This window comes from Cryptomeria japonica, chromosome 11 (assembly GCF_030272615.1).
Source record: "Cryptomeria japonica chromosome 11, Sugi_1.0, whole genome shotgun sequence".
NCBI classification, from domain to species: domain Eukaryota; kingdom Viridiplantae; phylum Streptophyta; class Pinopsida; order Cupressales; family Cupressaceae; genus Cryptomeria; species Cryptomeria japonica.
This window is the reverse complement of record NC_081415.1, coordinates 196,694,404-196,709,017: the sequence shown is the minus strand read 5'-3', so window position 1 is coordinate 196,709,017 and position 14,614 is coordinate 196,694,404. Positions and strand designations below refer to the sequence as shown.

Below are 14,614 nucleotides of genomic sequence, written 5' to 3'. Positions count from 1 at the left end.
GGGCCTTGATTCTGGAGCAGCAAGTAGAACGTAGATGGAGGCTGAGGCAACTTGCCGAAGGACGACCTGCCGAAGGGTGGCCCGAGGGGAACCAAGGAGGTGTCATGAAGGGTGCAGAAGCCGACGGAAATTTCTACGCGTCGCTAGAACACTGTAGGGTGCGGAGCCACGAAGAGTTTCTGGAGGAAACAAGGTTAAGGAGAGATCTAGTCGAAGAGACCCGGGATCGGTTCAAAAACTTATCCCTTACACCGCAAAGTGAGGATCACCAAAGGGAGCCAAGAGTGGGCGCGGGTGACAACGAAGGAGAGGATAACCGTACGGTAGGTGCCACACTCGGTAGGCAAAACTCCATACCTCCAGTCACCCACGCAGGACACACCATCAACAACGGAGGGAGCGGCTCAGGGGCCTAGACACAGCCACAGCCACGTCCAGGAAGACTACCCCCATCGATGGGGAGTAAACAAAAACTGTCGAAGTTCAATGGCGACGGGAAGGAAGATCCCGTCCGCCATTGTCGAACGTGTGAAACCATATGGTCAGGGAATGGTGTTACCGACCAAGACGAATGTGTAACACAATTCCCATCAACCTTGAGAGGAGTGGCCATAGACTGGTACTCAGATATGGACAAGGCCAAAGTCGGCACATGGCTCGACCTGAAGCAGGAGTTTGGGATATTGTTCCGCCTCCTGAGAGATGACAACGAAATAGTCGCCGAGATCCATGGAACGAAGCAGAACAAGAACGAGACTGTCCGAGTCTATAGTCGGCGGCTGAAGGAACTATTGGGAAAAATGGAGAGTCAACCAGCAGATGGGTTGAAAAAGCGATGGTTCGTGGAGGGACTAAAGCATTGCCTCCAAAAGAAGATGAAAATCGTTCCACCTACATCATACGAAGACGCATACAATAGAGCGATGGATTTCGAGAGCGAGACCAAGACATTAAAGAAAAAGGAGGATAGCTTGTCCGAGGAGGATGACTCGTCACAGGAAAGCAGCAGTGATAGCGAGGCTGGCAAACGGGTGCAAGCGCTCCAGAAAGACATGGAGTGAATGAGGAGGGAATTCAAAACAATGAGAAGCACTGGTCGGACCGAAGGGGACATATGGTGCACTAAGTGCAAAGAGGAGGGGCACACAAAGGGTACTTGCCCGAAGAAGGCATTCTGCGAGATTTGCCAAGTGATGGGACACTCCACCAAGGAGTGCCCATACAACATGAAAACCAGGAATACGCAAATGAACCAAGTGCTGTTCACAGAGCAGGCCTCAACGTCCACACCAGCGAGTATAGGCCAACAAGCGAACAACAATGCAACCTCGGGAGGCTACCGAGATAACCGGTGGGGAGGACGAAACAACAATAACAACAATAACAACACAAGGAGCCGGATCCAATACGACTCCAAAGGTCGACCGATGGTACAATGTAGAGCGTGCAGCCAGTGGGGGCACTTCGCCCGAGACTGCCCGAAGGGAGAGGCCACACAATATTTGTGCAAATGGTGCGGACCAGGAGACCACGAAGATGCCACCTGCCCAAAGTCCGGCGTCAACTTGCTCAATGTTGAGGAAACCAAAGAAGAGGAAGTGTTGGCCGTAACCCGCGCCCAAGCCAGACACGTAATGTGCCCCCCGGAGATGGAGAAGCGAAGGGCATGGGAAGCACGGGAAGAAATTGAGAAAGAGATATGAGAAAGGGCGAAGGCGAAGGGTACGGTGAGTACTTCCAGCCGACCAGAGGCGGAAGATGCTATACTAAATCAAATTTTAAAATTAAAACTGGAGGTGCTTGTGAAGGTACATGACCTCCTAAATCAAATTTTAAAATTAAAACTGGAGGTGCTTGTGAAGGTACATGACCTCCTCCAGACGATGCCTCAATTACGAACGGTGTTGCTGAATAATCTCTCCCAACCATGCACCAATACCAACCACCGCACAGATGTTCTTGGGGAGTCTGCAATAGACCCCATGCTGCTAGCAGTTAACACTAGAAGGAACCCTGCCATTGTGGAGATGGGTATTCTTGGCACCATTCTAACCGATACCATCGTCGATGGTGGATCAGGAGTGAATGTTCTTCCAGAAGAAACCTAGCGAAAGCTGGGGAAGCCGACGCTGTGGCCATCTACATTCAATCTGCTCGGAGCAGATCAACATGGAATCAAACCCATCGGGACACTGATAGGCCAACAAGTTACCATCGGGACGCAACCCTTCATACTGGACTTCATGGTAATCCCACTAAAGAAAAAAGGGTATGATGCAATCTTAGGGAGAGGGTGGCTGGTGGCAGCCAAGGCCACCCACAACTGGAAGAAGAACACTGTCTACGGAGAATGAAGGAAGTTTATCATAGACCTCAGGACACAGTTAGTTAGTGAGGAACTGGCATCATCTTCGGAATCAAAGGGCGAAGCAGAAGGCAACCTGAGGAACGAAGGACGAGGCTGCAGGGAGCCCAACAACGAAGGGATTCTGAAACTAGGAGAGTGCTCCGAGGATGAGACAGGGTCATTGAACGGGCTCTTTCATTGGCAGATGGAGGATTATGAAATGTTCCAAAGCTACAAGCTGAAAGTAGAGGAACCAAAGCAAGTAACAGAGGAGGTGTACCTGCCAGAATACATAGAATATTGGAAGGGAGACGCCCCAAGCCTCGGTGACATAGATAATCCGAAGATCAATTGTGTCGGCAACGATTGGAACCCTGTGTGGAAGGCCGCAACTTTCAAAATCTTTATTCTTCTTCTTCTTATGTACGGGAAGGAGATCGTGGTCCCTGTAGAATTTGTGGTTCTAGGTCTTGAGATGGCCATTGAAAATAGACTTGCCACCAACAAATCCAAATTGAAACCCTACCACGCAAAGCGCGCAGGGGACCCGAGAGGCCGGAAGGACACCCGAGAGGCCAGAGGGGGACCTGAGAGGATGGAAGGAGACCGGAGAGGCCGGGCAGGCGACTTGAGAGGCATGGGACCAACGCGGGAGACTCTTGGGCGAGGAAAACCGAGAAGGATAAAGTACGATCCCAGAGACAGGGGACCCGAGCCGACAACTCTCTAGACAACTAAATTGGGAAATTGGAAAAAAAAAAACACCGTACGGTCGTACAGGTCCGTACGGCAGTTGACCATATGGCTGGGGAAAAAAACAACAATCGTACGGTCCGTACAACGACCGTACGATACTAAAAAAAAGGATGCGCACGATGGTGGGGGCCACCGTGCGATGGACCACCGACGGTGGAATCACCAAACGGTGGGACCATCGTGCGCTGGTAACACCAATGGTGGACACGACTGTGCAGTGGACATCACCGCCAACAGAGAAATAAAACACGCAGCAGCCCCAAACGCACAGACACACCAACGCAGCGCCCACGCAAGCACAGGGCAGGCACAGGAAGGTGGCCACGTATTCCGTATGGTGGAGGGGTGTTGACCGCACGGGAAGGTGGTCGTACGATTGGAGGTGTCAGTGTTGTTGTTAACTGTACGGGGAGGTTGTATGGCCGGGGTACCATCGGGGACATTACAGAGGAAACAACAAAAAAAAAAGAAATAAAAAACGACGATGACCAGATTGAAAAATTATTCGATGACATTTGGAGCCAGGACACTGAAAATATTAGAGTGTAGAAGAAGGGTTTTGATATCATAAAATATCACAGAAATGATGCGCTGCCCCCAGACCCCGCAAGGGGCGCTGCCCCTCGACCCCACTGGGGCATTGCCCCAGACCCCGCGGGGGCACTGCCCCTCAACCCCACTAGGGGCGTTGCCCCCAGACCCCCAGTTTATTTTTGAGCTACAATACACTTGTTGGAGTTGGGCGAAGGGCATTAGAGATGTCACGGTAAGTGTTGTGGTTGTCCGTACTGTGAGAAATAAGCCTGCAGCTAAGCATTGGCGGGGAAGCGATAAGCCGTAGAGGGAGACGGATTTGGAGGTTGCGAACAAACAGAGTCTGAGGGAAGGCATTGCTAACACGCGAAGTCATACGACACCAGGGAGTTATTCAGTTCAGTTATTAGCCTTTGGGGAGTGTGATGGAGGATTTGAGGTGTCTCCTAGCCTTTGTGCCAGTGGGTTGTGGCCACCTCCAGGCAGGAATGGTACACTTTGAGGAACTTAGAGTATGTCTCGGCTAGACGTGAGGTTGCCTTGGTGGATGCAGAGAGGGCTCGAGAGGAGCTGACCACCAGGTTGGAGGCAATATTAGCGTGAGACGTAGCTCAACATGCCCAGGAATTGGATGCCGAGAGGGCAGCGTGGGTGGCTATAGAGGACAAATTGGCTAGGGAGACAATATCATTTGAGTAGCAGTTGGTGGAGGCTGAGACTGAAAAGCATGTTTTGCAGACAAGTTTGGTTTAGGCACAGGAGGATTGTGGTGTCAAAGGAAGCACTAATGGTGAAATCCGCACTTGAGCATAGGATGGTAGTAGAAAAGGGTTTTTAAGTGAGGACGCAGCAAGTGTATAAGTTCCGGGCTTGACTGGCGTCAGCAATTCTGTTTAATGTCATCTCTATTTTGTATTAAGTCGTCCGGAGACTTCTTTTCTTTTGGGGGGGATGATGTTGGCGGCTTTATTGTACACAAACATAAGACTAGTTAATTATGTGTAATTGTTTTGGTTAGTTGGCAACCGAGGGGTGGTCGTTGCGGTGCGACGGTTGGCGCTTGCACCCCCTCGGTATCTTTATATACTTCCGAATGTAACTTGTAACGGGAACGATTATGAATGGAATAACATCTCTTATACTTGTCTGATATCTATGGCGTTGTTATTCTGCATTACGTGCTTTATGCTTTAAGTTATTCACCCGAGAGGGCAAACAAAAAGACTAAGTGTAAATTCGCACAAATCTTCCAAAACTCCCAAAATTAGCAGATAGCCTGCAAAATCTCATTTAGGCAGAAATACCGTGAAAAATCAAGTTTGCATTGTTTACTCTAAATGGCCGAAAAGATCAAAAACTCGAATTCGACCCCCGTGCCGAAAATGGTAGGAACTTGTAAAATCGCATCTCTTTGTCCAAAATCTACCAAAGGGGGGACTTATTAAATTAAGTCGCAAAATAGTGTCCTCTTCTTTTCATCGAAATGCTTGATTTTTAGTGTAAAGGAAGAGGGCGTTTAAACGGGTTAATTGCTCATTTTGAACAAAGAACCCATATTTTGCAACCAATGAGGGAAAAATGCTAAGTCAATGAGAAATCTCGCAAAAAGGTCAATTCACCCGAAATTCGGCCAAAGAAACATTTAGCACGGAAAAAACAAACATCTCTCAAAAAGTTTCAAAGGCCCGAAATTCAAAAGGAAGGCCTTTAACTTGAAAGTCAAAATCCTACAAAAGGCCTCTCAGGCCTGAATTCCAAGAGCAAATCAAGACGAAGGCATGAATTTCATGAGAGACATTTAAAAGATACATCTCACAAAGAGCTTCTCAAGCCCGAACTCCACCGAGACGAAGCTAGATGTTTAAAATTTAACATTTGTCAAGTTAATTTTTTTAATTTTTCAAATTGATTGATTAAAGGTGAAATTGATTGTTTGCAGATCAAAGCCAGGCGCTGGAAGCTGGAGATGAAGATGCAAGTGCTAAGGCGTCAACCTGAAGCTCAAATTGATGACTTAACACAGGATCAAAGTGATTAAACATTGGGAAGCGTGCCACTGGACAACAAGTTAAAGTCCACCACTGAGACCAAAGAGCAAAGAACACTCTGAATGCTACCAAATTATGCATTCTCAGAAGGATACACAACTGGATTTAATTCCAGAAGTTGAGTTCCTAGAAAATTGAAATTGTTTAATGTAAAACTGCCTGAGGGCCCCACTCAAGATATTTTGAAACAAAGGGGAAATAGGTCAATTATGGACAATTATTCCCAACCACCAGGAGGACCAAATTAATGCCAAACAGTTGTAGGCAGTTGAGATAGTGGTTGGGTAGATAATTGATAGTTGAGTGGGCATGGGATAAAGCTCCCAGCTTCTGGAAGGCAGATTGCAACCCTTGGATGTAGTCCATCCTAGCCACCTGTTCATATTGTAAAATCTACAAAAGGCAGAAGCCTATCTTTTGTAAAGGGTTAGATAGTTAGACTCTAGTTAGACTGTTAGAATATAGTTAGATTTTTACGTAGTTAGAATAGACTAGATTGTAGAAGGTTAAATTTTAGCAGTAGCATAGAGATGTTACAGAAATTGTTGTAATGGCAGCTGAAGCAAATATATGAAAATTGAAGAATGGTGTTTATTGTCTTTGTTTTCTTCTGTTTACATGGTTTCTTTTAGCATTTTAGATGGATCTTTTTGTTTTGGGTGTGCAGGTATCTGATGGATTCAGGCTCATACCATTGAGGATATATTGATTGTGTATCCTTTTGTATGGTTAGCCTGAGCCTTTGAATCGTGATTAGTTCAATTGCAAGTGTCCGTTTGAGCTGCGCCTGAATTGGGTGCTTAGCCATGCTCCTGCAGTCTGAAAATCTTCCAAGTCCCCTTGAAGATTGCACCGTTCCTGCGAGGTTGTGAGCCATTCTGGCCAAGCAGTGATTGGTTATATTGAATTTGTGTACCCACATACCAGCCTTATTAATTTTAGGTTTCCTGAACCCTTCACTTTTGATTTTATTTCGCAATCTGAGAATTGCAGCAGACCAGCTTGTTGCAAAATGTAAGTCCCCTTGTGCTCCCACAAAAACACATCGACCGTTGAGTTATCCCGCAGTCAAGAACTGACATTTGGAACCTTGAGGTTGTCCCCACATGATCAAACCAAACAACATTAGGGCTTCCTTATACAAGAGAGGATAGGATACTCGACAAGAATATTCTATTCTACGTTGGCCGGATAGAGTTGCAGCGATGCGACTTTAGACACATCAACATAAACAAACAGGTGTATCATCTCCAAATAGAAAACGCGAGGCTTCACATATTCACATCAAGACATAAGAGACCTTGATGGAAATAGAAGTAGTTGTACTAAATTACTAATGATAAGCTTTTGGATCATTTTTAAATTCCGCAATGCAAACAGGGGATGGCAAAGGTGACGACTATATAAAAATATAGAAATTGTAATGGTGTAAAATTAGGGTTTCACCAATTAAGATAATAAAACTACTAATATTACCAAATTAATCATTATATTAAAAGAGGGGTAAATCCAATAGATCTAGCCACAATTCAATTAGGAAAAGGGCTAAAATTGATTAGATTTACTTTTTGTTTGCCACCCCCTTCTAGTTGAAATTGGATGTAAATTGTGAAGTTTAAGGTAAAGCAATGAATAATTGAAGTGAATTTGAAATGAGAGAGTGCTACAAACATCAAACAAAGCCACAGACAGGGATCTGAGCTAAAGAAGAGGATCAGAAGGCTGAATTGTCGAGACCGTGGTGGTAGGTCGCCTTGGTCCTGTTACTCTCTAACAAGCAAGTGGGATCTTTTCCAGATCAGGGAGATGCATTGGATTCACTATCGGAAACTCGGGAAGAATTCTCGAGACCATGGTGGCAGGTCACCTTGGTCCTCCTATTTTCGCTCCTTTGAAATATGAACCTGTTCAATTTTGTTGGAATCTTCTATTGCAGCCCTCGACTCAATTTCCTACACACAGAAAGAGAGGGAAAGAGGTTGTGGATAGGGGTTTTCCTTGGGTCAAACCTTGGTTTAGGAATTAACCTTTAAATTGAAATGATAATTGTAATGGAAATATAATGGAATCGTAGCAAGATGATTTCTTTTAAGGGAAAGGCTAGATCTGAAATTGAATGCTTATAATTGGAATATATAACTTGCTGAAGCTTGCTTGAATCCTTACACAAGGGTTTTAAAATTTCATGTAGAATGTCTTCATAGAAGTTTGATCATGAATGTCGTCTTGAATGCTTGAACTTGACTGAACCTCTCCTTCAATGTTTGAGGAATGCTTGATTGCTTTCTCACTTGAATGAAATTTTATAGAATGCAATTGAGATCATAGGTTGCATTAGAATTAAGGTTACAAACTAGAGGGGTAGGCCTCCTTTTATACTTAACCGTCCAAAAACTATTTGAATTTTTGGAGCAAGCTGACACGGGACCTAAATTCCTGCTCACTTGATTTGACCATTATGAGGACCAAATTTGGGTCCTAATTGAGAGGACTAGGGCGCCCTGGCATCATGGACTTGAGATAGGACCAAGGCGCCTTAGCACCCTAGTCTTGAGAATCAAGACTCGGATTTGGGGAAGAGACAAAAAAGAAAGTGAAAATGCAGATTTGTGGGAGGTGTGAGCAAAATCAAAGCAGACATCCGGCATCGAAAGACAGAATGCCAAGGTGAGGTCCAGGTGAGGAGGAAATTGTATGCAGATACAATTTAGGATGCTACATTTAGCCCCCGTTTTAGCGGGAGTATGAGAGTACACCCATACCCACAGTAAAGTACAAAGTTGTTGTGAAAAACTTTCAACAAGATACCAAAGAGACAAGACACACCAAACCCCTAGGGACTTTAGGATCTTACTACTCTAATATCAAGATTAAAGGGACAACACATGAAAGGGAAAGAGAGAATGACTATACTAGCCTAGTAATATTTGCTTATCATGAGTCATGAAAAAGAAAATACCAAATTTACAAAGCAAAAGGCTCAGTTTGCAAAGTAACTTGAATATTGAAAACACGTCATTGGTGTGTGCATATAGTGTAAAATTGAGCAGTGTATACCCCCACGTTAAAGAAAATGCGTATGCCTTATCGGGAGCAATAGCTTTAAGGTAGCATGCATCCAAAAGACAAGCACGTTACCGCAATGAGATGCCCCCAAGAAAGGACAAATCAAAGGATAATAGTCACAAAACATATAGGAAAAAGGCATATAAGGGATCCACTAACTCTAGGGTCAGTAATACATCTATGATAAATAATGTATATCAAGAATAATTGTATTGAATTGACCTCAACCCCTAAAGACAATGGAACTACGAACACAATGGAAGAAGAGCACAAGAGATAACAAACAAATGTCTTTTTGAGTCAACATGGAAGAGACCAAAAAGAGATCTCAACGCTTTGTATCGTCCTCAAGTAGACAACACGAGAGCACATTTACAAATAATAGCACATGTACGATATAACAAAGATATGACATATAGAAAAATTGAGATACAAATAGAGGAATGTCACAGCAGATTTGGCCTCTTTATTACCTTGCACTAGTAGAGTAACAAGGGTCATACAAAGAGAACCTAACATAACACAAAAACATATCAAGCAACACATCACGGGGGAAGCACATTACGAACAAGCAAACACACAAAAGAGAATCCACAACACATGAAGTTAATCAAACAAAACATCCACCTCCCAATCTTGTTTAACATCATTTAGGAATGATATACAAGATGCAAGAGGAGCCACATCAAGCATGGTAGATGGAGCTACAACAAGTTCCAAACAAGGACCATGCTCTAATGATGAATCACTTTGTTTGTCACTAGGAGCTAGGGTTAATGCTTCTGAAAATGTGAAGGTAACTCTTGATTAATCTCAACAAGCTCATACATATTAAGATCATCAGCGTCAGCATGAACAACATTATTATCATCATCTAAATTAATAAAAATAGCGTCTTTAACACGAAAAGAAGTTTAACCATCATTTTTCTTGAGCATTTTTTACTTAGGTGATTTGAGTTGAACTTCCTCCTTAGGGTTAGGCAAAGGTTGGACAAATAGGACCAAGAAAACATTTTTGGTCTTCGGAGATGAAATGGTTTGGGAAGCAAGCTCGCGAGCCTTAGCATTACATGTTCGTTACGGTTCTCTCACACAACGATTCCTGTTAGTTTTAGTCGAGACTTGCAAAGGTTGAGGAACAATACACGTAGGCTTCCTTCCTTCCCTTATAGGGGGAGGAATGGAAGAAACCTCAATAGATTGAGAGATATATGATGCCAAGCGCCTCCCTTTATAGGACATAGGAGGTGGGACTTGTTGTGAGGTATTCACACATCGCCCCATTGCAAATGGGGACCCCAACATTTTTCCTTCTTGCTTAGTTTTTAGTTGGGTCTTTTGCTATTAGCCTTTGCATTCGAAGGGTGTAGGTCGTCAAGAATGGCTAAGGAGTTAGGTAGATAGTCTTGCATGAGTGTGAAGCAAGTAAGTTTGTAAGGTCTAGATGTCAAAAGTACAATCATGAGTAAGGAAGAATTGTCAATTTGCAAGTCACTTCAAGTGCTACTCTTGATGAGCGAACTTCACTTCATGAACACTCCTTGTGTAGTGAATTTCTTACACTTCTCCCACAAAGCGAAGACTCACTCTAAGATCTTATGCTGAGCAAGTTGCAGGGTATTGAAGTTGAGAGCGTAAATGAAAATGAGCAAAGGGGAGTTTGGTCTTGGTTTGAAATCCACTTCATGAACTTAACCTCAGAAGTGAACTTCATCTTCAAAGCCTCAGGAGTGAATTTCACCTTCAAAACTTCATGAACTCAGGGATTGGAGCGAATTTCATGCTTGAAAGGATTGGAGCAAATTTTACACAAAATGAACTTCATGACTTTACTTCTTGGAGCGAACTTCATGAGTGAGAATTTTGGAGCGGACTTCATGCTTGGGAGATTTGGAGCAAAATTCTTCATATTGAAAGGGAAGAGTGAAGGAAATTTAAAAGGAACCTACTCCATGATCAAACAATGCCAAGGGAAATCTTTAGCTTCATGAGCTTCCTTCTTGGAGCGAAATTTGAACTTCATGACTTGCATCCTTGGAGCGAATTTCACCTGTGAGCATACACAAGCAAGTCTACATGAGCGAAGTTGAATGAGAAAGGAAGGATGATTGTCTTGAATGGATTTAATACCAAGCGAGCTTCATGACTTCATGTTTGGAGAGAACTTCATGATTTCACTTCTTGGAGTGAAATTCCTACTTCATGAGATGGAGTTTTGGAGCGAAATTCATCAATAAGGAACTTGGAGTGAATTACATCTTCAAGCCTTCATGAGTAAAGTTGGGAATAAAGGGATGAAGCAAATTAGAGAACATCAATTTCATGAATTCAACCTTTGGAGCGAAATCCTTACTTCATGACTTTGCATATTGGAGCGAAATTCACAACTTCATGAGTTGCCTTCTAGGAGTGAAATTCTCAACTTCATGAGTTGCTTTCCAGGAGCGAAATTCTCAACTTCATGAAGTGAAATTTTGAAACTTCATGACTTTGTATTTTGGAGTGAACTTCATGACTTTGTGTTTTGGAGCGAACTTTATGACTTTGTGTTTTGCAAGCAAACTTTATGATCTAACAAGTTGGAGCGAAATTTATACTTCATGAGTTTAATAAGTGGAGCGAAAAAAACATACTTCATGAGTTGAGCAACCCAAGCGAAATCCCTACTTCATGATCTCGTAGCTTGGAGCGGATTTCATGTTTGAAGCAACTTCATGAGTTGGAGTGATGGAGCGAACTTCAAGTTGGAGACTTTTGGAGCGGATTTCATGTTTGAAGCAACTTCATGAGTTGAAGTATTGGAGTGAACTTCAGGTTTGAAGAGTTTGAAGCGGATTTCATGAGACCAGCAAGCCTAGCAAGCAAGGCAATGGAAATAAGACTATGAGGCGGTGGGGGGGAGGGAAGGGTGAATCGGTATAACGTCAAACTTTTTACTTTTCCAACTTAATAACAAAAGCACATAGCTTAATCCCAAAACATATTCATTTCATATAAACATTCACATGAAATTTAACTACCATGTAACACAAGTAGAACTTAAGATATATATGTGAAAACCCTTACAAGAAAAAACCATAGTAAAATAGCTTCCTTAATATAGAAAACTTCTTTTACAAATTCATGGGTATCAACCCACTAGATGCACCAACCCCTCGTTCTATTCGTGAAACACCTTCCCACTAGAGGCATCAACCCCTCATTCTAATCTGTGAGCACTTTCCTACAAGAAGCATCAAACCCTCATTCAATTACAAGCACCAACCCCTCATTCAAATTTCCACCTTTTAACAAATGATGGATGATCCTATTCTTTACAAGTTCGCTTGAGCTCGCTTTTTCAAATTGTCATAATCTCCTTCTCAAATCTGCTATAACCTGATTATAAATGTGCCAAAAGGTGATCACAAACTCTTTACATAAATCTGCCATAACGCTCCTTATATCCTTCTCATCAAGTTTCCCATTTATCTTCTCATACTCTCTTTTGAATCTGGTCATAATCCCTCAAAAGATTCTCCAAAATGCTTCATAGGTCTTCTCCAATAACTGCTCTTATATTCTAGATATGTCTACCTTATAAATGATGTTTCATATTTCCTTCATACAAAAATCTGCATATACACTTCACAAATTTGCCTATAATTTTCTTCTTAAATCTCCATACGTACTCCTTCACAGTGATCTATAATTTTCTTCTTTTGAAATCTGTAGTGTTTGATGACATTCAATATATTGTCTCCACATATTCTTTTTATCAAATCTCAAACAACATTATATCTGATATATTCATTTTATACACTACTCTCACTCCTTTCTCAATCATTCCCAATCTCTATATATATGCCTTTCTATCAAACGGTCACATTCTTTTGAATATTAGACAATACTTCTTTTTATTTAATTGCATCCCTTCTTCAAATCGCACCTCTTGAAATCATTACTAATATAAACAAATTGAACTTCTTTAATAATATACCTCTCTTAACAAATCACACTTTTTGGAAAAGTCTTAACAAATTCAAATCACATAATCTCCCTAATTGCATCTTTGATATGGCATATGCTGAACGCTACTTTTGTGTTTAGTCTTTGACTTGGACAATTTCTTGATCATTTAAGAATTGTTTTCCTAACAAATCCCTGCTCATATGCCAGATTTAGTCGCTGCTTGTTTTAACGTTGCCTTGCTGACTTCTTTATAAACTTTTTGTTTCCAAACAAATCGCTGTATTTTACAATTGTTGTCTACTTTACTTTTTTGTCTTTATTCAATTTTGTCTTTTTCTTATTTTGTCCTATATGGGTTTATCTTGTGCTGTCTGTCTTATGTAGTGCACAGAAAAAAAAAATTTGATCGTTGCCTTTGTAATTAAACATAATCACTTGCTCTTGTGATTATTTAATGAATTTAATACCTGATCTCTGCCCATGGTATTTTTCTTTATTGCTGTGTATTACTGAGGAAGTTGACCAGCATGAATGATATATATTTCATTTTGATACATATAAACAGTTTGTTAATTACTAATCCTTGATCTCTACATATCACTTGCTACATATCCAAAACTCCTTCAATTTCTGCATCTTTGATCTCTGTCTTGTATCACTGCTTAATCAATGCTGCATATTAAAATCTTAGAAACCATAGTAAATTGCTGTTACCAAAATTTTCTATGATTTCTGATCAATGGCCATCAGGTTTGCTGACATCAATTATAATATCAATCTTCTAGAACAGGATGTATAGAAAACAAAACAGCTTCAACTATAGCCGCTTGCATTATATCTTTTGACACTGTTCAAAGAAACCTGTCCAATACATCTGTATTGACTTCAAATACCACCTCTTGATTGCTTTCTTGTCTTTGTGACTTGTTCCACAAATACATCATTTTTTCTTTTGACATTGATGATACTTAATCTAACAGTCTTGTCCATGCTTGTTTGACATTACTGACAAAAGCAAAACCCTTTGACATGAATGACAATATTTCCAACAATATTCAATATGAAAATGTCTCTAAAATGAAAAATATGTTGGCATCCTCTACCAAGGAATAAAAGCAGTTATGTTTCACTTTCCTGCTTTTACTTTAAACATGTGATTTTACAGTTATAGTTATGGGAGAAAAATGACTATTGATAATTTATGAGTATACCTTGAGAGCTTCAGCATCTTGAGTCATCATGTTAGTTATTCTTCCAGAAGCAAATTTTGTCCGTCCCTCATGTGTTAATCTCAAAGTTTTCCGGAATATTGCAGCAACCTGTACAAGTTAGACAAATTAATTACATTCATCAGCTCCAAATTAACACAACTTCAGATGTTAAATTCATCAAATATTAGAATAAAAAGAACATACCAAAGTTGCCCTTATGCGAAAGCCAACACGCATGACATTTTGGGAGTACTGTGCATCAGATAGTACACCTAGGGTCTACATAACATAGAATGTCAGTGGCTAAAGAAAATTCAATGTTCTCTCCTGTCCTAGCACAGAGAACAATCTAAAATATCTATATTCTGACAAGCACAGCTTTTACAAAAAATCATTGCAAGACTTTTAATTATCAGAAACATGATGGAAAAAATGTGGATGAGCTTACACAAACAAAACAAATTAGAAACACTTTCCATACACAAATATATTTCACTTTTTAGAACCATAAAGTATAAACATATCACTATCACCACTATAATAAAAAAAATTAAAACAAGTCAGTGTAATGATAGTCTTGCATAATTTTAGCCTGAAAAGTGTATGATTTTAAACGTTTATTTGTGTGGAGGGATAAAAAACGATGTGGACCATCAATAATCATTTAATCTATTTCAAATTGGATTAGGTGCTCAAACA

At 41.3% G+C, this 14,614-nt stretch overlaps 1 protein-coding gene across 2 annotated transcripts in view; it reads right to left on the bottom strand.

Annotated features, from left to right (window-relative positions):
- Positions 1-14,614, bottom strand: part of LOC131044024 (ABC transporter C family member 2) — a 270,472-nt gene that overhangs the window by 104,497 nt on the left and 151,361 nt on the right. For both annotated transcript variants that reach the window (XM_057977288.2, XM_057977287.2), the window contains exons 10-11: positions 14,120-14,194; positions 13,916-14,023 (exon numbers count right to left, since the gene is read on the bottom strand). In XM_057977288.2, the coding sequence (XP_057833271.2) occupies positions 13,916-14,023; positions 14,120-14,194 (183 nt within the window). The remainder of the gene's footprint in view (positions 1-13,915; positions 14,024-14,119; positions 14,195-14,614) is intronic.